The 26,371-nt window shown below is 59.9% G+C and overlaps 2 protein-coding genes across 4 annotated transcripts; both read right to left on the reverse strand.

Moving 5' to 3' along the window:
• On the reverse strand, positions 1 to 5,564 carry DPH2 (DPH2 homolog). 2 transcript variants are annotated; one of them, XM_021096833.1, is made up of 6 exons: positions 3,086 to 5,564; positions 2,774 to 2,886; positions 2,292 to 2,515; positions 1,405 to 2,088; positions 1,142 to 1,318; positions 1 to 1,060 (listed from the first exon to the last, which is right to left on the reverse strand). In XM_021096833.1, exons 1-6 carry the CDS (start codon positions 3,230 to 3,232, stop codon positions 936 to 938), a joined length of 1,470 nt encoding a protein of 489 aa, XP_020952492.1. In that variant the 5' UTR covers positions 3,233 to 5,564; the 3' UTR covers positions 1 to 935. The 2 variants fall into 2 exon arrangements, with proteins under 2 accessions (XP_020952492.1, XP_020952491.1); XM_021096832.1 differs by lacking the exon at positions 2,292 to 2,515 and having other exon boundaries at positions 123 to 1,060; positions 3,086 to 3,209.
• On the reverse strand, positions 5,391 to 25,609 carry IPO13 (importin 13). 2 transcript variants are annotated; one of them, XM_003356487.4, is made up of 20 exons: positions 24,774 to 25,607; positions 22,290 to 23,026; positions 16,711 to 16,851; positions 16,485 to 16,626; positions 16,237 to 16,403; positions 15,926 to 16,046; positions 15,693 to 15,840; positions 14,941 to 15,122; positions 14,833 to 14,859; positions 14,518 to 14,652; positions 14,221 to 14,364; positions 12,823 to 12,903; positions 12,156 to 12,293; positions 11,903 to 11,999; positions 8,954 to 9,006; positions 6,521 to 6,587; positions 6,375 to 6,433; positions 6,132 to 6,221; positions 5,658 to 5,839; positions 5,391 to 5,564 (listed from the first exon to the last, which is right to left on the reverse strand). In XM_003356487.4, the coding sequence occupies exons 1-20, from the start codon at positions 24,855 to 24,857 to the stop codon at positions 5,468 to 5,470; spliced, it is 2,892 nt and encodes a 963-aa protein (XP_003356535.1). In that variant the 5' UTR covers positions 24,858 to 25,607; the 3' UTR covers positions 5,391 to 5,467. The 2 variants fall into 2 exon arrangements, 1 of the variants encoding a protein (XP_003356535.1); XR_298727.3 differs by lacking the exon at positions 8,954 to 9,006 and having other exon boundaries at positions 24,774 to 25,609.

Here is a 26,371-nt window from a genome sequence, read left to right on the forward strand (position 1 = left end):
TGTGGTCATTGCCTGTTTAACTGCCTCTCTTCCCAGCTACACAGTGAGGACAAGATCCCAGTCAAATACCATTTAGATCTCAACACACAGGACCTGCAGCATTTGATGAATCAAAAGAAACAAGGAGAAAAACATCGGGTTTAGTCTCGTTTCTGTTGTTTCCCTGAGAAACAAACTGGAGTGGTACAGCCCAGCACCAGCTGACAGCTTTCGGGGTGATGGAAACGTCCTATAGCCGCGCCCTCCTCTCGTGTGGCTGCCCGCGCACTGAAATGAGATTCGCGCGACTAAGAAACTGAGTTTTTAACCTTGATGAATTCAGACGTATGTTTGAACAGCCGCATGTAGCTACTGTGTTGGACAGCATAGGTGTAGACCAGCGCTTCTCGACTGGGGGCAGTTTTGCCCCCATAGGGGACATCTGTCAATATCTGGAGACATTGCTGGTCATCGCAGGCGGGGAGGGGTATACTGCTGGCATCTACTGGGCAGAAACCAGAGATGGTGCTAAACGTCCTGCCTCCACAGGACACCCCCTCACAGTAGGCACCCACGTCACCCGAGGTGTCAACAGCGCAGAGGCAGAGAAGACCTGCTCCAAAGCATCCAGCAGCTGCCTCTGACCAGGACACACCCTCAACTGCACAGCAGGATCCTGGATTGGCCAGAGGTCTTGGGCTGCTCCCAGGGGTGCAAGAAGGATTCTGGGAAGACCCACAGCTCTTCCTCCATCAGTCAAACAAGAGGCATGCCCTAAGCCAGCATGTGCCAGGCCTTGTGCCAGTGCCAGGACGGGAGAGAACAGAGCCGGATCCTATCCGCAGTGAAGGGCCCCCCGGAGGATCCTGGCCGAAGAGTGAGGTTGGTGCAGAGAGAGCACTGAAGCTCTCAGCAGTGATTCCTGAGTCCACCTGGGGCCCTGGCCCCACACGGTATCAGCTGCTTCCCTCATCCTCGTAGGCGATGGCAATCCCTCGTCTTCCACTCACAGCTCCCGTCACTGGCGTCTGACCCAAGCGCGGCTGCAGCCCCTGCCAGCTCCGGGAACTAAGGAATGAGGCTGCAGAGGGAAGGGGTTGAGGCTGAGTGGGCTGAATCTGCGGGAAGAGGTCAGCTGGGAGTGGGGGTGGGCCACACTCACCGGCAGGGCTGCTCTCAACCAGCTCCTGCTGGGGCCTCAGGGTTAGGGCTGAGCATCCAGAATCAGTTGATGGCGTCCAGGCAGGTGGGGGTCGGAGGCCGCCGGTAATGAGTGACACATCGGGGGTGTCCCACAGCTCTGAGTCGGGCGGCGGGAGGGGCACGTGGAAGGGAGAGCCTGTTAGGAGGGAGAGACAGGATGTCTGCTGGCCCCAACCCCATGCCTCAAGTGTCTTCCGCTTAGGGAGTGCCCCTGCCACTCACCAGGCAATAAGTCCGCATAATGCGTGAGGTGGGGAGCCAGGCCTGGAGGCGGCCACGCAGGGTTGCAGGCAGCCTCCAGCTCACATGGTGCCAAGACGGGACGGAAGAAGTTGCCCGAAGACTGGGGGGCTAGGGCACTCAGAGGACAGGCCAACAGCACAAAGACATCCACCTCAGGGAAGTTGGCAAGCTTGGCAGGTGTGGGTCGCCCCAGGGCCAACACATAACTACGCTTGCCAGCAGCCTGCGTCAGGCTCCGCAAGTGTGCCAGTGCCTCACGGTGTCGGGCCACGCCCAGGGTGCCGGCCAGCAGCCCCACTACACGGGCATCTCTGGCCCTCTCGACCAGATAGCGTCTACGTGCCCTTAGTCGCCCAGCCCGGGCACCTTCATCCTGAGTTCGCCCTGTGTCTGGGCAGCAGGAGGAGAAGGGCCGCCCTGGTGCCCAGCCCAAGAGCAGCCGGCTCAGGTCTGGGTCAAGGTCAGGGTCAGAGATGGCCTCAGAGCCCCCCACATAGAAGGCACCATACTCCTCCAGACGCCTCCCTGGAGCCAGGGGGAAGCGGCGTCCGAAACGCTCCAGGGGCTCGGGATCTGGACTGCGGGAGCCCCCTGGCAGGGGAAGAGCCGGGCTGGAGACAAGCAGGTCCAGGTACCGTGGGCGCAGAAGGGTGGCCAAGGCCTCTGAAAGAAGGAGGTGGTGTCGGGGTTGGGGCCTGGTTAAAGCTGGATCCCCCCCCCTCATCCCCAGGACAATGAATAGGACCCAAAAGCAGAAGCGGGGGTCAGACTCACACTGAGAACTCCAGGGGAGCATTATGAAGTGGGGAGATTAAGGCGCAGACCGGGGGGCCCACTCTTCCCGCACTCCCAAGAAAAACCCTCACCCAAGGCGTGGGCACAGGCTGGCTCACTCAGCAGCACCACAGGTGCGGCGGGGTCTGGGTTCTGGGCCTCAAAGGCCTTGGCACAGAGCTCCAGGGCCACAGAACGCTGACCGAGGACGAAGGCCACTGGCAGTGGGCGGGCAGGAGGGCTTAAGCAGGCAGGGCCAAAATGTACAAGGGCCTGAGCTCCCGCTTGTTCAGCACCCAGTACATCCACGCAGCAGCTGCAGAGGAGATACCATCAGTGAGAGGCGGTCTCATCACGAAGACTGGCTGTCATCAATGGAAACATGGCCAGTCGGGACAGTGAGGTTACGAAGAAAAGACACTGTCACTGAGATGAGCTAGTGTCAGGAGAGGGGTCCTCCCCATCCCGGAGAAACGCAGCCACTGGGGACAGACACTGTCGCACGGGGGAAACGCCAGGAGCCCTGATCCCTAGACCTACCCACCCCGCCCCCAATCCTTAAGCAAGTTCCCACCTGCCATAGGCCGTGTCCCCCAGAATGAACATCTTCGACCCCGTGACCTCCTCCAGTCGCGCAGCCACGGCCCCAGCATCTCCCAAGAGCTGGTCTGGGAACTGCAAGGCCACCTGCGACGCATAAACCATGGGGTCAGGAACGGCCGCTCCCGAATCGAGGGCCTCTTCAAGGAAAACCTTCCGGGAGCGCCTACCTAACCTTCGAAGTCCCGACTCCCTGAGGGGCACCTCCCCTCGACCGCCACCCTCATGACAGCACCCCAAGACCCCATCCTCTGGGCGACCCGTCCGTTCCTCAACCGGCCCTCACCCGGTGACACCCGAGGTCGCTGACAAATCCGACGACTCGATCCAGCTCATACACTCGGTCCAGGTCCCCGAGAGGAGTGCGCCGCCCCGCAGCTCCCGCCTCTCGCTGCAGCGCCGCCTCCGCGGGGCTGCTGAACGTGGACTCCATGGGGCAGTCTGGGTGGCAGGAGACAACCGGGAGCTCTCCCAGCCAGCTCCGGGCCCCGCGTCCTCCCAGACAGCCCTCGCAGCGTCAGAGCCGCTGGGTGCGAGCGGGGCTGAGGAGCCAGCCCGCCCGCGGTCCTCGGGCCAGTCCCCCTCCCATCCAAACCCCCGCTTCTCGGCCGCACAGGGGCCTCCGGGGAGATCACTTCCGGGTGTCTGAGGCGGGCTCATGGCAACGTTAAATCAGCAAGGCTCCCACGGAGAACCAATGAGTGCCCTCCGAGCCCGAAGCCGAGCGGAAGTGCCGCGGCGGAAGGCGCGGGGCATTGTGGGTGCTGTAGTTCTCCTGGCCGCAGGCCCTTGCAATGGTCTTCCGGTTCAGCCCGCCACGCACCCTCAGAAACACTGACCCTCCGGAAAATGACTACCCTAGTTTAAGCAGTTCCTGTCCGCCTACAGTGTGAAGCACTGCCTGTGCACTCTATCATCTGGGAGGCGGCATTATGTGGTTTTTAATTTAAGTGTCCAACTGTCCAGGTTCGAATATTGTGCTCTGCCATTTACTACTGAGACTCTTGGGACACTTATCCTACGTCTTTATAGCTGTTTTCTCATCTGCAGAATGGGCATTGTAGCGATAGCACTCCTAAAAGAATTGCTAGGTACAGTTAATTTAGACATAAAATTTCTTAAAAGTAGTCCTTCACACAGCACATATACTAAGCATTCGCTATTATCCTCACAGCAGTCTGTCAACCAGCCAAACCCTGGTTCACCAACTGCTACATACTGAGAGTTTCCGGTCTTTGGAGTAAGAGCTGTCCCATTTACAGATGAGGAAACTGAGGTTCAAAGACGCTAACTGCCAGTCTAACAAGACACAGCAGTCAGCGGCATCACTGATACCAAGCCCAGGTCTGATTTTAGAAGCTGTTCTTCAGACCCCTCATCCTTCCAAGTTATAGATGCTACACTTGTTCCCCGCAGGGCGGAGGAAGACACCTGGGTGCTACGTCATGGGAGAAAAGGACAGAGAGTATGTGAAACATCTCCACATACCTCAGGAGAAGTGAAAAATCAAGAGTAAGGTAAGATGGGTCTGAGGAGGGGTAAACGGGAAAGACGGACCTCAGGATGACATGAAAGAGGGGCTGATGCTGGCTGGTGAGGGAAGAGACTGAATGAGGATGCAGAACGGGGGACAGAGCATGGGTGCAGAAGTTGGGAAAAGAACAGGAAAGGGAGACAAATGTGGGAATAACCAGTTCTCCCATCACCTGCAAGGAGGCTCATGGCTCAAGGCTGGGAGTGAGGAGAACCAGTCCTGCTCTTGAGATCGAACTTAAGAGAAGGCTCGGTGCCTGAGCTGAGAGGCAGCCAGCAAGGAACTATGGCTGCGGGCACAAAGGGAGGGAGCCCTGCTAAGGGAGCAGGGCAGCAGCTGGACAGGAGCTGTCCTTGGTCCTGACCAGGCCCTGCCCATCATGTACTGGTCAGGTATCAGGGGTGGGGAGCTACCGCTTTGCAGACAACGCTTAAGGCCTGCCTTCCTCTTCCTCTGGGGGCTGCCGTGCATCCTCCCCCACAGGCTCAGTCCCACTTTCTCTGTTCCTCCTCAACCAAGGGCAAGTTTGGGTGTTTCCCTAACCCCGCACAAGAAACCCAGCCTGGAATTCAAAGCTACTCCGCATTTCTTCCCTCCCAAGTGGACCTGCCCCATCTCACTTCCAGCCCAAAGCCCCAAGTCCTCCACCTAGGAAACACCTATTCCCTTCAGAAATGAAACTTGCTCCATGCAGCCCTCCTCACGGGTCCCATTCCCCCAGCTCAGCTTGAGACTAGGTCGCCTTTGTTGAGACAGAATGAGAGGCTTGGTACTCAGCATTGTTGATTACATCAATGTGTGCATGCGTGAATAATGGGACGAACTTAACTGGACACCACTGCAGTCCCCACCTGCCGGAAGGGCAGGGCAGTTCTCGGAATGGTTCCCGCCTAGGCAGCTTGACTAGAGCAGTGCCCCTTCCACCCTAGGAGCTACAGGTTGGCCCCAGCACTCCCTACCAAGGCCTGGGTTCCAGCATCCCCCCATCCTTCCCCCAGGTCTTCCAAGGTCACCCCATTAGGGGGTAGTGGCAGTGGAAAGGAAGCGGAGACAGCAGTGCAGTGAGGACTCAGGTTTACTCTTTGGGGGCTGGGAGCGGTAAAGGAGGAAGTGTGGGCGGGACGGGGGCGCCCCTCAGTAGTCAGCTGTGTAATCTGTGCCATGCAGCCCCCGGCACAGAAGTGTGAATTCCTTCACCATCTCCTTCACTCGCCTCTTGTTTACCCGCTCGCTGAAGGAGCAAAGGGAGAGCAAGTTAGCACATCCACCCTGGCCTCCTCTGCCCCCCGCCGGCTCAAGCCCAGGCCCTGCCAGCTCTGCTCACCGAAGAATCTGTTGGCTGAAGGTGTCCTTCTGTTCAGGGCTGAGGCGGGCAGAGGGAAAGCCAGGTGACTGAAGTGCCTCCTTGATCCACACACTCAGGAGGCTGAAGCAGTGTTTGTTCAGAGCAAATAGGATGTCGGCAAAGCAGTCCATGAGGCTTCGGGAGGCCTGGCCCCCGATGGCCTGAGGGAGATGGGCTCTCAGCACACCAGGGCCTTGGCCTTTCTGCAGGAAGGATGCCCAGCCACAGGCACCCACTCCCCTGACAGGTTCTCAGCCCAATGCACCTAACAGTGCGTGCTTTTTAAGAGCCCGCTGATCCTCACAGCAGCCTAACAGCTCTCAGCCATTTGCTTGATGAACCAACAGGACCGGAGAGTTTAGGGAGCCAGAGGCTCAAGCTCCCCAGGAGGGCAGCTGCCTCCGCAGTGAAGGCCGCCCCACCCCGCTCCGTGCCCCGCTTGCTCCCTCTCACCTCCAGCACTGCTATGAGCAGCATGCGGCCGTCCTCCTGTACCACCTTCCCCACAGGTTCTACCTCCCCGCAGCGAGGCAGCAGCTCTGTCTACAGAGGGTGGAGAGGCCCGTCAGCCCCCGCTCTTTCCCCCTGTCTCCCTGGAGACGACACCAGCACACCACACCCTGACCTTCTGGAGTCCTGGGCAGGGCAGGCTGGGTATAGGGGTGGCGGGGGGTTAAGGGTTGGCGTGGGACTCACAAAGAAGCCACAGGAGGCCTTGACAGTAGGTGCTTCGGGGAACTTGAGGGCCAGCACAGCTGCGAGAGAGGCAGAGACACATGAGATGGGGCCCGAGCGTCCTCCCAAGGGGGCCCCAGGCCCCCCTGGCCCCTGGCCCCACTTACCACACTGGAACACAGCTTTGACATCCAGGCGTTCACACAGGAACAAGTCGGGCTTCCGCTTCAGAGCCTGCAGGATGTGGAGCTGGTAAGCCCAGCCCCGGCCAGCTCCAAGGACCATTCCCCCCCACTCACCTGCCACCCAGGCCCCAACTTTACACACCACGAGGAGAGGCTGCCAAAACCAGCCACCCGGCCGTCTCTGGGGGACCAGAGTTCAGCAGGTCCGGAGGGGAGTGGCCGAGGGATGCTACGCACGTGTATGTGTACATGAGTGCACAGGCGAATGGGAGGTTGGGGTCACGATGCAGAAAGTCTGGGTCCCGAGTCACCCCTGAGCAAACACCTCCCCACCCCACCCCCACTATCAGAGCCAGACCTCCTGCAGGCTCCAGGTTGCCAGCAGTAGCTTTGCTTTGATTCACAAGGGCAGTGGAGGCCCCCATGGGTTTGTTAACAGGGCAGCAGGAAGAAGAGGTGGCAGCTGGACCAACAGCCCCACTCCTGTGTCCCACCTGCATTCCTGAGACACCCTTCAGCTCAGGAAGAGGAAAAGCAGGGCAGGACTCTGGAGGCCAGGCCGCCCCTTTTCCTCAAGAGGCCCTGTGCCCAGGCCCTTCTCCACTGGACCCAGCCCGGAAGCCAGGGCTGCCAGGCTGCGGGGAGTGGATGGAGTACAGGGGCAGAGAGCCCACCCCAAGTGGTACCAGGACTGGCACATCCTCAGGCCACAGGAGATGCTCTGCACAGCTCCCACAGTCCTCAAGCACTGCTGTTCTCCAGCAGCCCCCAACGCACGCCACACGGACCCCTAACCCGCCAGCCCTCACACCCCTGCATGTTCACTCCCCCGGGTTCACGCGTGTGCACACAGCCCCCCATGCACCCTCACTTCACACACCCTACTTACCCTCTTCCACACACCTCTGCCACATCCCTTGTACGCACCACTCTCCCAGATGTGCAACACACGCTCGCTATGTATTCACAACCCAGCTCCCCCAACCACGTGTCCCCAAACCACGTCCACACACCTGTACCCTCAACCTCCTCAGGTCTCCAGCAGCTGCACTCTCCCCATACACACTCACAGATACACACGCAGATGCCTTCTCCCAGAGACGGCACCCTCACGGATACCCACACACACACACACGTCCACCCGGACCCAGGACACACTGCCCGTTCCCACTCCTCTCCTCCTCTCCCACTGGACGGTGGGTTCGTTCCAGGAGAGTAAGGGCTGTGCCCGCTTCTGCTCACCATTCTCAGCACCCAGCAGACTATCCAGCATGTGCTTCACACTCAAAAAGCATTTGTGGAGTGAGTAGGCAAAGAAACATCAGGTACCCCAACCCGCAGGAAATTCCTAACTCACAGAAGCCCCCGTCACACCAACCCCTCATCCCCACAGCCCGACACATATATCTTCCCAAACACACAACCCCTGATAGAGACAGCCAGCACCACAGCGTGTCTGCCTGCGCCCCGTAACACGCCCTCCCACAGCCCAACACGCACGCCTCCAACACACATCGACAGTCCAAAGCCATCAGTCTGCTGTAGAGCACAGGGAAGTGCATCTGCCGCTTGGGGTGGAGCGCGATGGAGGATCGCGTGAGCGAAAGAATGTGTGTGTACACACGAACGGCTGGGTCACTCTGCTGTACAGCAGAAACTGACAGGACACCTTAAATCAACTGTGATAGGGAAAATGCAACACACCTCAGAAGACTACCCACCAGGGCCTAACACACACCAACACACGACACACACGCCCACACGCCAACGACACATTTATCCTGACACCCAACGGCAACATGTGACTTCTGCTCCCTTCCCAAGCCGAACTCAAGACATACACATAAAGCCCAACACACGGCAAACGCATCTCACAAAGGAGCCAGCACCCCGCCTCCCAGCAGCAGCACGACCTGTCTGACGGCCCAGCTCTGGGCTCCACCGCAGCGCACTCAGCACCGTCCCTCCCTCGGAGCTCCTGGCGGCCTACCTCTCCAGAGCGGGCGGGGGGCACGGAGGCAGGCAGTTCCCGGCAGGAGCACGGGGACGACGGCCCCCAGGCCCTTCAACTCTGGTCCTGCCCTTGACCTTCTTGGGCACCCCAGCCGCACAGGAGCTGCTGGGCACAGTTACCGCCCCCTCCCTGCCCCACCGCCCCCGAGGCCGGCCCAGCTCCCTCCCTGGGGGATCAGCCTCTCCCTGGTCTGTGGAAGCCTGAGCTAGTTGAGGCAAAGGGACACTAAGGGAGGATGCTGTGTTGTCAACTTCCACGGAAACAGATGAAGAAACTCTATTCAACTGAACAGAAAAAAAAATTTGTCAACAGAAAGCTAAAAATAGGCTTAAATTGAATTTCAACATAAGAGAAAGAGAAAGAGAGAGAACAGAACGTGAATGAATAAAACTAAAACACACCTGTGCCAGGAGTTGCATAAATGAATCAACAATATCAGGATGATCCCTGGGCCCTAAAATATAATAAAGATGGAACTTAAGAAAAAATTATACAAACAGCAACTCAACCTCATATAGTTATGTGGGACTGAGAGCCTGCAGGGAGACAGCGTGGGGGCACATGAGCAGCAGGAAGCAAGATAAAGAAACAAAACATACAAAAACCATGAACTGGGAGAAGCCCAACAGAAAGAGACGGCAAAGTGAAGGACAGTCTGCCCCCGCTCCCTCCCAAGGGGCCCTCCGCCTACTCCCCGCTCCTCAGGCCAGAACCCAAGTGACCCTGTGGTGCTCGAGCAACGCTGGCCACCTTGTAGCTGGACAAACAGCCCCACACCCGTGCTGTGGCCTCTGGCCGCTGGCGTGGCCCTACACTGCTTCCTAGCACCTACCGCCCATCACCAGCCATCGGAGAGGAAGGCAGGGCTGGTCCCTGGTGTCACCCTGGGACCCCGGAAAGGCCAGGGCATCGCGGCCTGAGCAGGTGCCCCAGACCTCCATGGCCTTAGGGCTCTCGGTCCAGCCAAGGAAAGGAATCTGTTGGGTTTTCTTAAACCAGAAGACTCCTTCTTGGGTATGGCAGTGCCCAAAATGCTATGGGGATGGCCGGGCAAGCCCCTGGCAAGGCCCAGGGAAGGGCACTGCATCGTGGGAGGCCAAAAATGAGAGCCCCACCCACCAAGCCCCTCCACGTGGACACGGACTCGGCAGAGAGCCAGGCTCAGGGCTGACGGTCAGCGCCCACCGTCCGTCTGGACACATGAAGAAACGGTCAACGCGTCCCCCATGGTGCGGTGGGGGGGGGGCAGAGCCTGAGGCAGGTACGGCAAGACTGGGACAGCGTAACAGCTAAGGGGCCATCCTGTTCTGTAAGACAACCAACAAGCCCAGCACACAGGATGCTGGACACCATTCTGCCTCCAGCTGGGATGACGCCTGAGGCAGGGACAAGGCGTGCACCTGAGCTCCACTCCCGGGAGGAGGTGCTGCAGGAGCCCCGCCGAGACACCACGAAGGAGCTGTGTGATCTTGCGCAAGCCACAAACGCTCAGTTTCCCCGACTGGCAAGGAGGTAGCAAGCTCTCCCTCGCTTCCTTCTCCAGGGTGGGAGGAGTCACTGATAAAGCCCGTCCCTTTCACGTCTGCACCTCAAGTGACCCGAGTCCTGGCAAGGGAGGCCCAACGTGCCCCAGCCCAGGCCCTCGTGCAGATGGCAGGTCTGACGTTCCGCAGCCACCCTGCTAGCTAGCGGTGGGGCCATACGGTGAGCAAGAAAGGCTCCGAGGGCAACAGCCCTCGCCCTCCTCTCTTCAACAGAGTCTGGTGCCTACTCTATGCTGGCCTTGTTCCGAGGGATGCAGAGGGAAGAGACCCAAGCCTGCCCTCGAGGGGCTCCGTTGAGGAGGAGAGACAGACCCGGACACGGCCTGCTGAGTGTGCTGAATGAGCAGTGCGTGCAGGATGCAGTTTCACCGTGAGGTCTGAAGCACCCGATGCTGCCTCAGAGAAGCTTCTGAGGACTGATGCACAGGTGAGGCACGGAGGCGTGAGCACTCACCCAGGCGCGGGCATGGCACAACCCAGACAGAGGAGCAAGGCACAGGGTCAAATGGGACCCAGGGAGGGAAAAATCAGGGTGGCTGAACTGCTGGAGCCACGGGGCCGCCAGCAGGAACGGACGTTGAGAAGTAGGCGGGAGCCACGTCACACAGGTGGGAGGGGCCGGCCCCCAGGGAGATGGGGGCAGTGGCAGGGCGTTGAGCCAGGGAAGGGGAATGCTCCGATTTGTCTTAAAAAAACACTCTAGCTGCAGGGTGCAGAATGGACTGGAGAAGGGGAGGCGTCAGGGATATGGGTTAGAAGATTGCTGAGGTGATTCAGGTGGCACCCAACACGGGAGCCGTGGCCGTGGAGGGTGAGGAGACGTGGGCCGACTAAAGGACCCCCAGAACGGGTCCCCAGCTGGATAGGAGGAGGGGCGAGGAGGGGCTGAGGATGAGCTCCACGTTGGTCCTGGCTCAGGTTCCTCCCCACTTTGGGAACCACCCGTGGCCCAGCGGAGCAGAGGCCAGCATCACGGGAGCAGACACCGAGGACGGAGGCAGAGAGCACTCTCACTCCGGCAGAGATCCCCGGTGAGCCCCAAACCTGTGGCCAGGAATCTAGCCAAGACTCAGGAGGCTGGCAGAAGGATGCAGTTCCTTTCCCAGGTGAGAAGCCTGGGCTAGCAGGCAGCAGGGGCGGCCTGGAGCCTCCTGCCCCCCGACTCCTCTCAAGGAGAAGGCTGCAGTCAATGGGGGGCTGGGACCACAGCCAAAGGCTTTGAGCCTAGAAAGAAATAAGCCTCAATGCAGGCAAAGGAACCAGCACTTGCTGAGTACATCATATGTAAAAACCCCAAGCCAAGGGCCCCAAAGAGGCTACTTTAACTCCTGTAGCAATTGTGTATAAATCTCCATTTCCCAGATATGGAAACAAAGGCTCTGAAAAAGTCAGTGACTTGCCCAAGGTCACACAACTAGTTGGTGGTGCTGAGCTTCGACTCTAGGTCTCTCTGACTTCCAAGCCCGTGGTCTTTCCACTCCGCCTTCTATCCCAAAGGAAGTGGAGCCAGCCTGGTGCCCCCACGGCCCTCAGAGCTGCCAGCCCCACCTTCCCCCACGTCCAGACTGGCCCTGAGCCCCGCAGGCCAGCAGAAGACACCATTCACTCTCTTGTCCATTTCAACCTCAGGTGTCAGCTCTCTGTAAGGTGACAGCTGTGCTGTGCTCGATCCCGTTCGTTTCCCATCAAGTCCCACGTGCGACTCAGGGGAGAGAGGAGAACAGAGTGGGCAGCTTTGGCTCCCCCGTCGGGGACGCAGAGGCAGGGGCAGTGGCGGCAGCAGCAGAGACGCCGGTCAGGACCTACCTTGTTGGAAGAGGGTGAGTGTAACCGAGGTGACGAGCAGGAAGAGGGCCTCGATCGGGGGGAAGTGAGCAGGCTCGTGAGCAAAGATGTGCACCAGCTACAAGAGAGCAGAGAAGGCCGGTCCGCTGAGGCCCTGGCCCACACTCCCGGGACACAGGCGAGGACCCCTGCCAGAGCGGCCCCCCCCGCCCCACGCCGCCACCTGCTCCATCCCTGGGTCGGATCTCCGACGAGGATGACACCGGAGGCCCACCTGTCGCGTGAGGTCCAGAGCAGAGGCCTGGGGGATGGTGCTGTACATCCGACCCAGCATCTCACACAGCTGCGGCACCATGGGGGCGAAGTCGTCCAGCAGCGTCTTGACGGACTTCTCAAAGATAGCGCACACCGCCTGCGAAGACAGCGGACGGCTCCTGGTCAGCAGGTCGCCGTCGGCTGGGACACACCTGAGGGCCTGCACAGACAAGGCCTAAAAAGGGGGCCCTGACCTATCAGCCTAGCCTGGCTCCGCACACCAAGGCGGGTGGGCCGGCCTGACCCTCACCCTGGAGGGAGGGGGCCCAGAGGCCCTTCTCAGGGGCGCTGAGGATGGAACTTTGTAACCCAACTCTTGCCAGTGGAATCTCCACCCTGCTTCTCGGGAAGCAACAAGCGCGAGAAACGCCTGAACTGTAAAGAGCTACGGCAGGTCTCCGCCACTCAGGAGGACCCCGGCCGTCACTCAGCCCCAGCAGCACAGCCCTTGGCTCCAGCGCTTCCCGCAATACCGCGACATTCTGAATGTCATCCCCAGAGCGTCCTTGCATCTGCGGGGCAGGAGTCCCCCCCTTAGTTTCCTCCACGTCATCACAAGCTGGGGGGGGGGGCAGCGGCACCTTCCTCCTGCTCCACCTCTGAGCAAGGTCGCCATGGGGGCTCACCTCCACCACCTGGGCATCATTCAGCCATTTGCTCAGCACCTTCTGGATCAGCTGGAAGACCTGCTGCAGCACCACCACCACCTGGAGACACGGGAAGAAGTGAGGGGCCCCCACCACCACTCTGACCCACCTGAGCAGGACGACGTGGTAGTTGGAAGTAGGCCAGGGGTGCAAACCTATTCCCCCCGACTGCACGCTGAGCACTCGGTGCAGGGCACCCTGGGGGAAGGAGGGCTTTGCCGACCCCCCAAGAATGGAAAAGGACATCCCAAATTCTAGGGATCATCTTAGATGCAGCCTCAAACTGCAAAGCAGGGGTATTCTGAGGGCTTCAGAAGATTATTAAAACTCTGTCAGCTTTTTCAAAGTGTCGCTCCCTCACTACTTCTGCTCAGTAAAACCGTTTTAGTCCCAAAGGCCTATGGACCAACCCCTGAAGCAGAGATGTTGTCTCACCCAGACAGGCTTAGGGTGGACAGCCCCAAGGACTGCGTGGATACGGGCAGCTCAGGGGGAGCAGAGAGCAGCCTGTGATCCTAGGAGGGGAGGAAAGGCAGGCTGACGACCACCACAGAAGGAGAAGGGGCTCTGAGGCAGGAGAGTGGCCTTGAGGTGGCCAGGAGCCAAAGGGGTAACTGCAGCTGGGGTCGGGAGCCGAGGAGAGGGGCCAGGATCCTGTGGCTTCCTTTTTCCAGGAGAAACCCTGGAGGGGCACTTGGAACAATGAGCGAAGCAGCCCCTCACGTGGGCACAGAGCTAAGAGTACGCCAAGTGCTTTCAACCAGGACCCCCTGCTGTCCTGCACAGGACGAGGAAACGAGCACCAGACATCCTGGAGTCGTGGCGCCGAATGGGAGGCTGAGACTTACCCCAGATCAAACAGCTCGCAAGTGGGCACCCCAGCCTCCTGCGCCCGAGCTCACCCCGGCTCTCATCACACTGCTTTGTGTGTGACACCCTGTTTACGTGCATTCCCTCTAGGCTGGGGACAGCCCAAAGGCACGAACTATGACGGGGCGCATGCGAGCACCCCGTGCCCACAGAGAACATGAGCGCTGAAGCAGACGGCCCGCGGGGCTGGGGGCCAAACAGGAGCCCACCATTACATCACTTGCGGGTGGAAGGACGATGTCACTGCCCCCCACGGGGCGGAGGCAGGACGGCTAACACCCCCCGAGCGGGGCTGGGAACAAAGACGGCCTGTCCACAGGGCTGTGGGACGATGACATCACTCCTCGCAGGGCAGGGGCCACGGAGGCCATGCCCAGGGTCAGAGGGACAAATGCGTCATGCCCCACGGCGCCAGGGAAACGGCGCCAGCATTACCCCGAGAGCTGGGGGGTGGCGGTGACAGTCCTACGGGGCAGCGGGGGCAACGGCAAGGACAACATCACCCACGGGGTTGGGTCCCTGCGGCACGGGCAGCTTCCGGAGCTCAGGGCCTTCGTGATCGTCATCGTGGTGACTGACGTCCAGGGTGGTGAAGAGGTTCGAGAGGAGCCCCAAGATGTGCACGATGGCCAGCTTGTTGGAGGGGTTGGGCTGCGGAGAGAAGGGGCCCCAGCCCTGACGCCAGCTCCAGCCCCAGCCCTCGGCAGCCCCGGCCCGCTCGACGGGAAGCCCCAGCGTCCCGCCGCCGCCGCCGCACCCCGGCCACGCACCCCCGCGCCCGCGAGGCCACACCAGCTCACTCACGATCTCCTCTGCCAGCTTCTCCAGCTGCTGGATATACGGCGAGATGAGGGAGTGCAGGTTTTTAAGGATCTCCTCCACTTGCAGCGCTGACAGCAGGAAGCCCAGGGCCTGCATCAGCCACATGCACTGGCTCGTCTGTGGGACAGAACGGGAGGGTCAAACCCGGACGCATGTGGTTGTGGGTGGAAAGAATGGACCTCCCGGGGCAAGTCCCAAGCATGGAGAATGAGGGACAGAGGAGAGGGAAAGGCAGGAGAGGGGACGTCTACAGATGCCACAGTACCCCGAGGAGCCCGCAGAAACCTCTGAGCTCACCTTATGGATCTGCTTCATCAGAACATCCTGGGAGAAAAAGGAGGAAGGTGCTGTCAGCGCCGTGCAGAGTGTGCCCTGAGGCCCCGCCGCACCCGGGACCCCACACACCTGGGAGACAGCCACGATGTTGGCAGCGTAGGGTGGCAGGTCGTACTTGCATTCCCGGCAGATCTTCTTGAGGGTGGACACGGAAGAGATAGAGAGCTCAGGGTTGCCCAGGGCGTGCAGCACAAGGGGCAGAACGCTGTTGATCATGACGGGGTGGTCAGCCAGCCACTCGGACAGGGCTCCTGGGGGAAGAAGGGAGAAGCGAGGTCATCGGAGGAGGCCAGGCTGGCTCGGTACCACGTCCCTGAGCGGCAGCTAGAGCTCCCGGCAGGGTCGAGCGGCAGCCCCGGCACAGCGCGCTGCTCATTCAGGGGACAGACGGGCGTACACGCGTGGACACGCTCCAACTCGAGCCTTACAGCTGAGGAGGGGTCCAGGGCTGCTGTCCCACCGACAGTGAAGCAGCCTCACTGAGCTGCAGCTCAGTGCGCGGTGACAAGGACCCCTAGATGTGCCAGGCCAGTCCGCTAGCTGCACTGCTGATTCGGGGCGGCGGGCAGGGAGGTCTCCCACCTTGCACAGGGCCCAGGAGGCCAGCTGAGGCTGCGGGGGGGGGTGCCTTGCTCTGGGGAAGTGGGGGTGAGCCAGGTCTCACCAATGGTGAACATGACAGTGTCCGCAAGCTGCACTGCTGATTCGGGGCGGCGGGCAGGGAGGTCTCCCACCTTGCACAGGGCCCAGGAGGCCAGCTGAGGCTGCGGCGGGGGGGGGGTGCCTTGGCTCCGGGAAAGTGGGGGTGAGCCAGGTCTCACCAATGGTGAACATGACAGTGTCCGCCAGCTGCACGTTGCTGATGCTGATCCGTGGGATGAGGCCAATGAGCCCGGGCACCACATCGGAGTAGTTGACATCGATGGTCTCGGCGATGGACTGGAAGCCGTAGAGCAGGGCCTCCGTGTGCTGGAGAAAGAGGGCGCACTGGCTCGGCTGAGGAGGAGGGAGTGACGGGTCTGGGAGGGCTGAGGGGCTCAGGCTTGGGACGTACCTGCCAGGAGTAGGGCTCCTCTGAGCTGGTGAGCAGACGGCCCAGCTTGTCATAGAGGCTGCTGAGGAGCTCGGCCCCCAGCATCTCGTAGACGTACATCAGCGTGTCTGAGATGTCCACCCTGAGCAGCAGACGAAGGCCTTACACACCGCCCGGATGCTGCCCCCAGGGCCCCTGCCACCCTGCCACAGCGCCGAGACGATAAGGAGAGGAGTTCTCGGATTCGGGAGGCCTGGCCTTGGGCCTCTCCCCTCACTGCCTTTATCAGGCCAGGACTCCCTTTAGAGGCGGGACCGGCCTACCACCATCACCTGTAAATCCGGAACTGCTCCTTCTCATCTGAGGACCAGAACCCGTACTCTTCATCAGAAGGGAACTGGGCCTTGTGCAGAAGCACATCCACCAGCTGGAAGTAGACCGGCCGGTACACCTGCTGGTACACAGCCTGCTTCTCCGCCTCGAAGGACAGAATGTCATCCTGAGAGGGAGGGGGCGCGTCAGCCCGGCCCCGCCGCCCCCCGCCCACCCGCCCGGCCCTCCGGAGGCTCCCACGACGCACCTGCAGCGTGTACCAGAAAGTGAGCGTCAGGGAGCTGGTGGTCTCGTTGACGGGGAAGTGGCCGGGGATGCCCGTGCAGAACATGATCATGTTGACCAGGGCCAGGAAGCTCTGCCAGTGCTCCACCTGGTCCAGCAGGGCCCTGGGGGACGGGCACACGGGGAGGTCGCGCCAGCCCCCCCACCCAGGGGCCCTGCTGCCCTGCCCCAGCGGCCCCTCTCCTCACCGGGAGTGGTTCTCGCCCAGGGCCACGGCAATGCGACAGATGCCGTGGGAGGTCTCCATGTCCCCATTCTGCACGGCCTGTCGCAGTTGATCCTGCAGTCCCAGCACCAGCGGGATGAGTTTCAGGAGTGTGTTCACGTACCTGGGGGCATGAGATGAGGAGACCCAGCCCCACCAGCTTGGAGAGAATGGCACAACTGTCTTCTTTTTTTTTTCCCTTAGGGCCACGCCTGAGGCATATGGAAGTTTCCAGGCTCGGGGCTGAATTGGAACTGCAGCTGCTGGCCTACACCACAGCCACAGCAATGCCAGCTCCAAGCCCTGCACCACAGCTCATGGCCACGCTGGATGCTTAACCCACTGAGCGGGGCCAGGGAATGAGCCCACAGCCTCATGGATACTAGTTGGGTTTACTACCACGGAACCACAACGGGAACTCCAAACGGCACAATCTTCCAGCAAAGCCCCCCGTCCCACATCAAATCCAAAGCAAAAAAGAGGTCAGGGCCTACACGGCAGGCGTGATGCTGCCCAGTTTGGGAGGAACCTTAGGTCAGAGACTTCCGGGAGACCTCCGGGAAGACGTATGAGAAGGTCAGGGTTATGGGTTGACTTGTGTCCTTCCACTGGACTCAGTGTTGATGCGGAGATGGGTCAGGACTGTTGGGGGTGGGGGTGAGATAAGGGCAATGTGCTTCGCACACGGGAAGGACATTACTTCGGAGGCCGGAGGGCAGACCGTTAGGGATTGAACTGTGTCCCTCCCAAAAAGTTGCGTTGAAGTCCTAACCTCCCTATCTCAGAGTGTAATTGATGAGGAAAGAGTCACTGCAGATGAGGTCAGAGCCTGATGGGACACAACCCGTATTCTCAACAGGAGCATTCATGTGAAGACAGAGACCAACAGGAAGAATGCCACGCGACGACAAAGGGAGAGGCTGGCATTAGGCAGCCAAAGATTGCCAGCAAGCAAGCAGGAGCCAGGAGACAGCGAGGAAGGAGTCTCCTACCGGTTCCACAGAAAGCTGACCCCTGCTATCAGACCCCAAGCCCCACAACCGTGAGACAGTATACTTCGGTGGTGGGTGCCAGCGTGTGGCACTTTATTCTGGCAGCTCTAGGAAACTAACACAGTCAGGGTTGGGGGAGACTGAGCAAGCATGGGAGACAGAAGAGGCAACGCCGGCTGCGGAGTCCTGTTAGAGCCTCTGGAGCAGCAACCGCCACCTTGCACTCCACCTCCTACCACCGCGTCCCAGCTCCTGAGGGGGCTCTGGTGGCAGAAAGGAGAGAAGCAGGTGACTGACTCACAAGGCGCTGGGAGGCAAAACAGACAGGCCTTGAGGACTGACTGGATGATGAGGATGGGCAGAGCCAAGGACAATTCTCAGGTTACTGGCTAGACAGCTAAGTAGCTGGGGGAGGTGCTGGCCGAGACCTGGAGGGGTGGGTAGAGGGGACAGTCACAAAGTTAACGGGAGGCCAGAAGGTGACAAATTCAGGGTCAGCCGTGTTGAATCAGAGGTACCTGGTGAGAGAGGCAGGTAGACATGTCCAGAAAGCTGGATATAAAACCCTGAAGCCCGGTGGAGAGGTGAGAGCAAGAGAGAGAGATTTTGGAGTCATCAGCAAACAGCTCTGGGCATAGAGGAGAACTGCCCATGAGGAAAGGGTTGAATGAGAGAAAAGACGAGATCCCTGAGGTACAATGACTCCTAAAGCAGGAGCAGAGGAAGCCAAGGATACAAAGAAGACTGTGAGAAGGCTGCCTCCCTCCCACTGGACCCCTCCCCAGCAGCCTGATCTGTGGCGGTGAGACCAAGCAGAGGAAGTGATATTCTTAGCGGGGAGCGAAGGCTTGGGACAACTCTGCTGTCAGTCACAGCAGCACCATAGCAATCTATGCAGAGAGGCGGGTGCTGAGGGTCCAGCAGGAGCTCTACCTGGACTTGCCCCAAGCGGCTGCCAGGCAGGTGGCCTCATAACGTTAGGTGGCGGATAAGTGGAACAGGAGGCAACCCGTCTGGGATGCTGGACGTCTCCACATCCCCATTCCAGTGGGACAAGGCTTCTACACCAGGATGCCCCCCAGCCCAGAGACAGCTCCAGAGGGTGCGGCCTGGAGTCAGCTGGGATAGCTTCAGTCTCATGGCCCTGACACAGGCTGCACCACAAGACAATAGGCACCTTCAGGCCAGACTCTGGCACAAAGAGGAGGGGCAGGGCCAAGGCCATGGCCTGCAAGCTCCCCAGTAGCTGAGATGGGGCAGGAGGTCGTGCCCTACCCCCACAGCATCCCCACTGTAGTCCAAGCCTCCCTTGCATCTTCGAAATTAATGTATACAGTAGGTACTCAACAACCGTTCCACTTTGTCCCATCTGAGCCTCATCATAGGATAAATCAAGGGCAATATACCCCAGTAGAGCTCAGACTATTACTCAAGGTCACAGAGCAAGTCAGAGACAGATTTCAGGCTGTCCCCTTATACGAAACAGTCCCTTCTATGGCTATAGGTCTGCTTCTGCTTCAAGCCCCAACCTGAATTTCCTCAAAGGATCAAGGCAGATCTCAGCCCACAGCTCAGTTTCCAACTGACGGGAGCCCCCAAGAGCCTCTCTAATTCACCTTCTTTCCTTCCCCAGCCCCCCAATGAAAAGCTTTTCCAGGATTAAAAACAAATCTCAGGAAAAAAAAAAATAAAGATTTCAAAGGACAGAGAGAGCCCGGCAAGCAGCAGCAGCTGTGGAGGGTGGGAAACAGAGACTTGAGCACAAGCTCAGCCAAGGAGAGAGCCGATGTCAGGACACAGGCGAGGCAGTGGCACGACGGCCCAGGAGTGAGAGCCACAGAAGGTGATTTTTTCTCACACCAAAGCCAGGAAACAGACTAGACAGAGCAAGGCCCAAACACCGGCCCCGGGCAGGGTACAGACCACCCACAGGAACGCTCTTCCACAGGCTTCCCACCACCTGGGCACCTGTGCCTGAGACCTGTGAGCAGACAGGAGAGCAGGCCTGAGGCCTCGAGGCTTCTAGGTCTGGGGGAGAGAGATGGAGAGGGTGTCTTCAAGGCCTATAGCTGAGAAGAGGTTCAAGAGGCCTGGCTCCTGTGGGTCAGCTCAAGCTGCCAGGGCAGGGCTGCTGGGACTCCTTGGCTGCCACTCACACTGAGCTTAGCCCAGACCTGCAATTAGAGCTCCGGGAGCAGAGCTGAGAAAATGGGGAGAGTTGCTAAGCAACCAAGGGGGCTGCAGCCAATGGGCGCTCAGGAGGCTATAGGTTCCCTCACTGGCTCCTTGCTCGCTCATTCGTTCAGAGGAAGAGAAGCATCAATTACCTGCCAAACCCCCTCGAGACTGGCTGGGTGGGTAAACCTGAGTGTATCCAAGGACACCCCACATCACACACCCACTGGCCCTGCCAGTTCCCCTTAGCCACCAACTGTCCCAGCCCAGAGCCAAGAAAGGCCTTAGCTGGGACTTGGTACCCACCTTAAGTTGGAAACCCTGAGAAGCCATGGGAAAGGGCTCATACTAACTGCCAACACAATGACGATACTAAACATTAGCGACCGCCGTTGATGGCATGTCCAGGAACCAGGCTAAGCCTCTCACAGACATTCTCCTATTTAACCCTCACACCCAAACAGTCTCCACAGAATGCCAAGGGCAGGCCCTGGGCACATTATCCTGCTTAAACTCTGTGATGTGATCACACCCGTTTCACTGATGAGAGAAATTGAGGCTTAAAAGTGGCTTTTACCCAAGGTCTCAGATCTAGCAAGTGGACCATCTGGGATTCGAACTTAAACGTGACTAATGCCAAGGCTAGAGCCGTCAACCACTCCCCCATGCCCCCTCTTTCAGTGGTATGTCCCCCAGGGCTCTGCCAAGCATTCCCAAGACCTTGGCTCTGAAATGTTAAGTGTCAGGCCTCCAGCCTTGCCCTGGTCGATCCAATTTAAACCAAAAAATCTCATCATGCCATTTTCTGTGCTTAAAATCCTCTAATATCTTTACATCACCCTCGGGAAGAAGGCCAAAATCTTAAGCCCGGCCGACAAGGTCTCGCGTGATCTGGACCTGGATCTCCCTCCACTGGCCCTTACACTCTGCTGTCTCATCTCACACACGCACCCTCGAGGCGCTCTCGCATCCATCCCTGCTTGGGCTCTTCCACCTGTCTGGAGCATCCTCCCCACATCCATCGCCTCCTCCCGGCTACAGGGTACACAGCCCTCAAAGCACAGCGCAACTGCCACCTCCTCTAGGAAGCCCCTCGTAACCCGCAGCCCGGGTTAAACGCCTCCTTTGGGTTCTGATAGCTGCCTGCTCCCTCCGTTAGAGCACTCGTCATGTAGACTCTTACTTGCCAAGCCGTGCATCTCTGAGATCATAAGCTCCTGACTTGCAGAAATCAGCCCATCCATCTTTATGCTCCCTGGGCTCAGCCTAGGCCGCCCCCCCCCATAAAGAGCCGCTCAAGAAACACTTGCTGCAGGAGCATCTCATTACGCTCACCTTGTTTCAGGCCCCCGACTGTGTGGTGGCTCTGCCCACAACAGGCCTCTGCACCTGCCGTGGCTCCTGCCGCCTGGCTCACTCCTTCCTCTTCTCCCCTCCCCCACGAGCCCTCCCCACTCAGGCAGCTCCCACTTTTCATCCGTTCAAAAAATAATGCGTGCTACCCAGTGCTGCCAGGCTTGGTGTGACACAATAAAATGACAGCATGCCTGTCCTCACACTGCTGAGAGACTAATGGGGAGAAACACATTAATTTATAATGAAACCGTGTTGCAGGCTAAGAAGGAAGAACACTGGGAGCTCTGAGATGCCATCACAGAGAAGACCGACCTGCGTCTCAAACATCGTTGAGGGCGTCCCCAAGGAAGTGACGCTTCCACTGAGTGGGGGGGGAGGCGTCAAGTGCACGTGATGGTTCAGGGGCTGGAAGGAGCCTGGGAAACGCAAGGAACTGAAAAGACCGGGTGCGAGTGAGGAGAGCAAGGAGCACAGCCCGGAGACGCCCCGCCACGCGGCATCCCTGCGGGTCACATTCGGGATTCTGAACTTTATCCTAAGAGCCGTGAGGAGCCTCCGGAGGGTTCCGAGCAGAACAGTCAGGTCCTCGTTTTTTAAAAGACCATTGCTGGCCGCTGGGTGGACAATGAAAGGTCTAAGGGTGAAAACCAGGGGGCTGGCGGGGAAGCCCCTCAGGCATCCGGGGAGAGAGATGGGGACAGAGGCTGGACGAGGGCGGAGGCGGAGGAAAGGGGAGAAAGAGATACACAGCGTGGTCAGAGCAGAACAGCCAGGACTCGATGACTGACTGACCGGGAGGCAGAGAGGAGAGAGCCGCATGTTTTCATTGAGTGATGTGTGGGATGCTTAGTTGCTTAAAGTCTTTCTCCCTCTCTGAACCCTAAGGACAGGATCCATGTCTCGTCTGGCTCCTTGCTGTCATTCCAGCACAGGACCAGGCACGCAGTAGGCACTCAATTACGGCTTACGGAGCAGACGGATGGACGGATGGGTGGCTGGCCAAGCAGACTGCCTGTCTGGGAAGCGGGGACCGGCTCACCTCTGGGCATCGGGCTGTGAGATGGCATTGACGATGGCCTCCACGCTGCTGTCGAAGAGCTCCGAGTCCTGCAGAGCCGAGAACGCGGCCTGAATGAGCGCCTCGCAGTCCTGCAGCGGCACCTCCAGCTGCACCCAGCTGGAAAAGCACTTGAGCACCTTCTGACGCACACAGCTAGGTGAGCTGGGCTGCTGGAGCAGTTGCTCCAGCAGCGGGAAGACAGCCCCACACTCCACCGCCAGGCTGGCCCGCACCAGGCTTTTGCGGTACTGGGGCAGGCGGCTGGTCTGGAACTCCTCAGGCAGCACTGTCAGCAGCTCTAGCAGGGCCAGGCATCGGCCCTGGCCATCCACCGGCGAGTCTTCAGCCTGGAAGAGCCGTACCATATCTGCCACAGCACATGGCCAAGCGTCAGGCATCATGCTGAGCGCCAGCGAGGCCAGGGCCACGCACAGCCGAGTCAGCACAATCTTGGAGCCGCTGGCAAAGCGGGTGATCTGGGTGAAGAGCTGTGCCTTCAGACTCTCATACTGGTCAGTGGGGATGTCACTCCAATAGCGAGAGATCTTGATGTGCAGGGCACTGGCCCCAAAGTACTGGATCTCAGGCACCTTGTCGGGCTGCAGTAGCTGCCAGCTGAAGTGCCAGGCCTGTGGGGAGACCTGGGCCTGCATCAGCCACTTCTGTGCCAGGTTCTTGTTCTCAATGTTGGGGTCGTAGTAGAGCTGGTGCAGCGCCTGCAGGACGGCATAGGACTGAGCAGGTGCTCGCCACTCTGGATCCTGCCAGAGCCCAGAACACAGGGCACGACTTGGCCCTGCAAGACTGCTCTCTCTCTCTGACTGGGGGCTGAGCAGGAGGGGAGAGCTCACGGCTCTGCAGTGTCTCTCGGACCTGGGGTCCCGCCGATGTCTTGAGAGCCTGAACTTTGCCCATGCTCTCCCACAGCCTCTTCTCCTTACAGCAAAACATTATGGGTTCAGGGAGTGAACTGCCACAGGAGAGCAGTAAAAAGGAGGCCGCGTTCCCCAAAGGGGAAGCCCCTGAGGTCATGGGCAAGGCCCGGGTGGAAGGAAGGGCTCCAGAGGGACGGAGCTGAGCCTGAAAGGAGCGTGGAACAGCCCGAGAGGCCCGGACTCTCCCAGGCACAGCTGCTCCCATCCACTCCACCGGCCCCATTTAGCATCCCCCAGAATCACCCCCAGGTCACTCCAGATGCCGGCACCAAAGCCACTGTGAAATCTGAGCAGGACTAAGACTTTGCTAGGCAGCTCTAGGCAGAGACAAACTGGAGGGAGGGGAGGGTGAGAACACGCCTCAGACAGCACAGGAGAGGGTCCAAGAAGCTGGCCAGAGCAGTCTTGGCCTGCAGCCCTGGCAAATGCCTCGCCTGGAGCTCTCAATTAGACAAACCCCCAGGGTCCCCATTCCACTGGGACTTCACACAGTAAGAAAACAGCCGTTTATCTCCCTGGTAGCACATGGAACAGTGCGCCACCATGCCAACACTGCCCAGCCCCGGGGGGGTGGAAGAGGGAGACCAGACCTCTCCCCCTCAACGCAGGCTCCACTCAAGGAGGCTCAGCCCCGTCTGTACCTCTGACAGTCCGTTATGGCCACTGTCCCTTGTCTGGCTCCCCGGGGATGCTGAGGCAGGCGGAGAACAGAAGCAGAGAGACGCATCCTCACCATTTGGTATGGCGCACAGGGCTCGAGAATGACAAATGAATATCTGCAACCGTTCTCTGCTTTCCAGCAAGGGAGCCCCATCTCCCCATTCATCCCAGGGGACATGCATGTCTGCATGGCAAGCCTCTGGGGGCAGAGCCCAGGAAAAAAGAAGTTCAAAAAAAAAAAAAAAAAAAAAGATGGACTGGGCAGTGGGGAGAGCCTGGGAGTGCCGTGGCAGGAAGCCATGCGGGCAGGTGAGTAGGGAAGGCCCCTGGAGCTGCCAGCAGGACCAGGCCCCTTGGGCAAAATAAAGGGGACCAACCAGGAGTGGTCTGGCTTCGGTCCAATAAACGAAGGCCCCTTCCCCAAGGAAGAGTGAAAGCACCATCCAGATCGTTTTAGCTCCAGGTTATTCTCTGAGCCCTTGGCTCAACAGAACAGGTCCAGGAGGGTTCAGCATCGCCATGGTTTCTGAGGACTGAGCTGCAGGTCTCCTGGGTTCCTGATTTCTTACTGCACTGCTCCTGCAGTTCCCATGGAGCTGGAGGAGAGCCAGTCTGGCTGGAGAGCTACACGGGGAGCACCCTGGGGGGGCCATCCCGAGACCCTAGAGTATCCACAGAGGACCCAGGTCAAAGAAAGGCCAAAAATAGCCTATTGAGAGGCTACTGCTGCCCAGAAAGACAGCAAATGCCAGGTGCTCTGGAGGCACCCTCCCAGCGGGCACCCAGCCCAGGCCTAGGCTCTGGCATTAGTGTCTGTCCCCAGAACTTCTGCTCTGTCACTGGAGTGCCCACCCCAGGGCCCTCATACCTTCTCCACGTTCTCCACAGTGAAGTCCAAGGCTGGTGCCGCTCCAGCCCCTGCAGCCCCCGGCTGCTCCTCCCGCCGCTCCATCTTTGCTCCCTCCCCAGCAGGGAGGTGGACCGTGACCTGTCTCCTGCCCCAGCCTCTTGGCTGCTGGCCCCCCTGCTAGACCCCGGCTTGGGTGCCCAGGGAGAGCTGGGGTGACAGGGGACCCAGGGCGAGCATGGCTGCCGAGGCCTCCCCACCTCGGTGGGGGGCGGGGGGCTTGCCAAAGGCCAAAAGGGGTGCCCTTCGGAGAAGACCCACGGAGGGGCACTCCTAGGAGAAAGCCACCGGTGCGGAGTTCGCAAGCGAGGGGTCCTAGTGGTAGGTCAAGGCTCTGTCCCCGGAATCTATGAGGAGAGAGTCACAGGGGAGGGAGGCCTGGGAGAAACCGAGGCCCCGGCCCGCCAAGGGTCACAGGGTCGATGGCCTGTACCCACAACACCCTCTTCTGAGTGAGCTCTCGGGTCCTAAGAGGAGGTCAAGGGGCTGGGGGGTCACGGGGGAAAGAGCCCTTCGCAGGTTACGCAGGCGTCCAACGAAGCGCGGGGCTGCAGCTTCGCAGGTCTGGGGCGAAGAGTCCGGAGAGTTGAGGGGCTGCGGCAGGTTCCCTCCGCTCGGCCCGGCCCGCGCTCTTCTCACCGCCGAGCTCCGGCCCCGCTGCCGCCGCTGCCTCCGCCCCAGTGACTGACAGGCGAGCCGGCCCGGCCGGGACGGGGCGGGGACCTCAGAGAGGTGAGGGCTGCCCCGAGCGCCTGTCCTCGGCACCGCCGACACAGACGCCGTCCCCCCCGACCCGGCTCGCCTGCCCTGACCCGACCCGGCCCGGCGCAGCCCGGCACGGCCCGGCGGAACTGCGCGGCAACTCATTCCGGGTCTCCGCTCCCGTCCTCGCGCCAACACGCGCGCCCCCGAGCAGGCGACGGAGCGGCGCGCCGCTCTAGGCCCCCGCCGAGCCAAAGGCCCCGCAGCTTTGCACCCTGGGAAATGTAGTCCGTTTTGCGCCCAGCGAGAGGGCGGCGCCTGGTGGCCGCGGCCGGGAGCACGTGGGCTTGGGGCTGGCGGAGCCCAGCCAACCCCAGTTTTACCGCGGCTTCCAGCGCTCCCGGTCGGACCGGCGGGCGGCGCTGCGGGAGGGCTCCCTAGACGGCTGTGACTCAACGGGTTGATGGATGGCGCTGGGAACCCAGGCTGGAGGATAAGGTGTGTGTTGGGGAGAGGAATACAGGGGACCCCGGTCACTCTGGTGCTCCGCCGCGGGCACCACCTGGGGCCCGGAGAGGGGCCGTCTGGGAAGACGGCTTCCGCACCACCCTGAGAAGAAACGAAACTTGGCACGCCTCCGTAGTAAAAAAGGGTGGCTCTCGGGGCCACCCATCGAGCAACTGGGAAACCGCGTACCATGGACAGTGCTCGGAGAATTTCCTAGGGTTCTTGGGAGCAACTTCTGTTTCTGAGTGATTAAAGTAAGAATAGTTCCCATTGAAGTGCTAGCATCAGTGCTTTGCATATCTAAGGTCCACCTCTCTCAGCACCTCCGTGGTGGGTAATTTTCATTCATT

This window comes from Sus scrofa, chromosome 6 (assembly GCF_000003025.6).
Source record: "Sus scrofa isolate TJ Tabasco breed Duroc chromosome 6, Sscrofa11.1, whole genome shotgun sequence".
Taxonomy (NCBI): Eukaryota; Metazoa; Chordata; class Mammalia; order Artiodactyla; family Suidae; genus Sus; species Sus scrofa.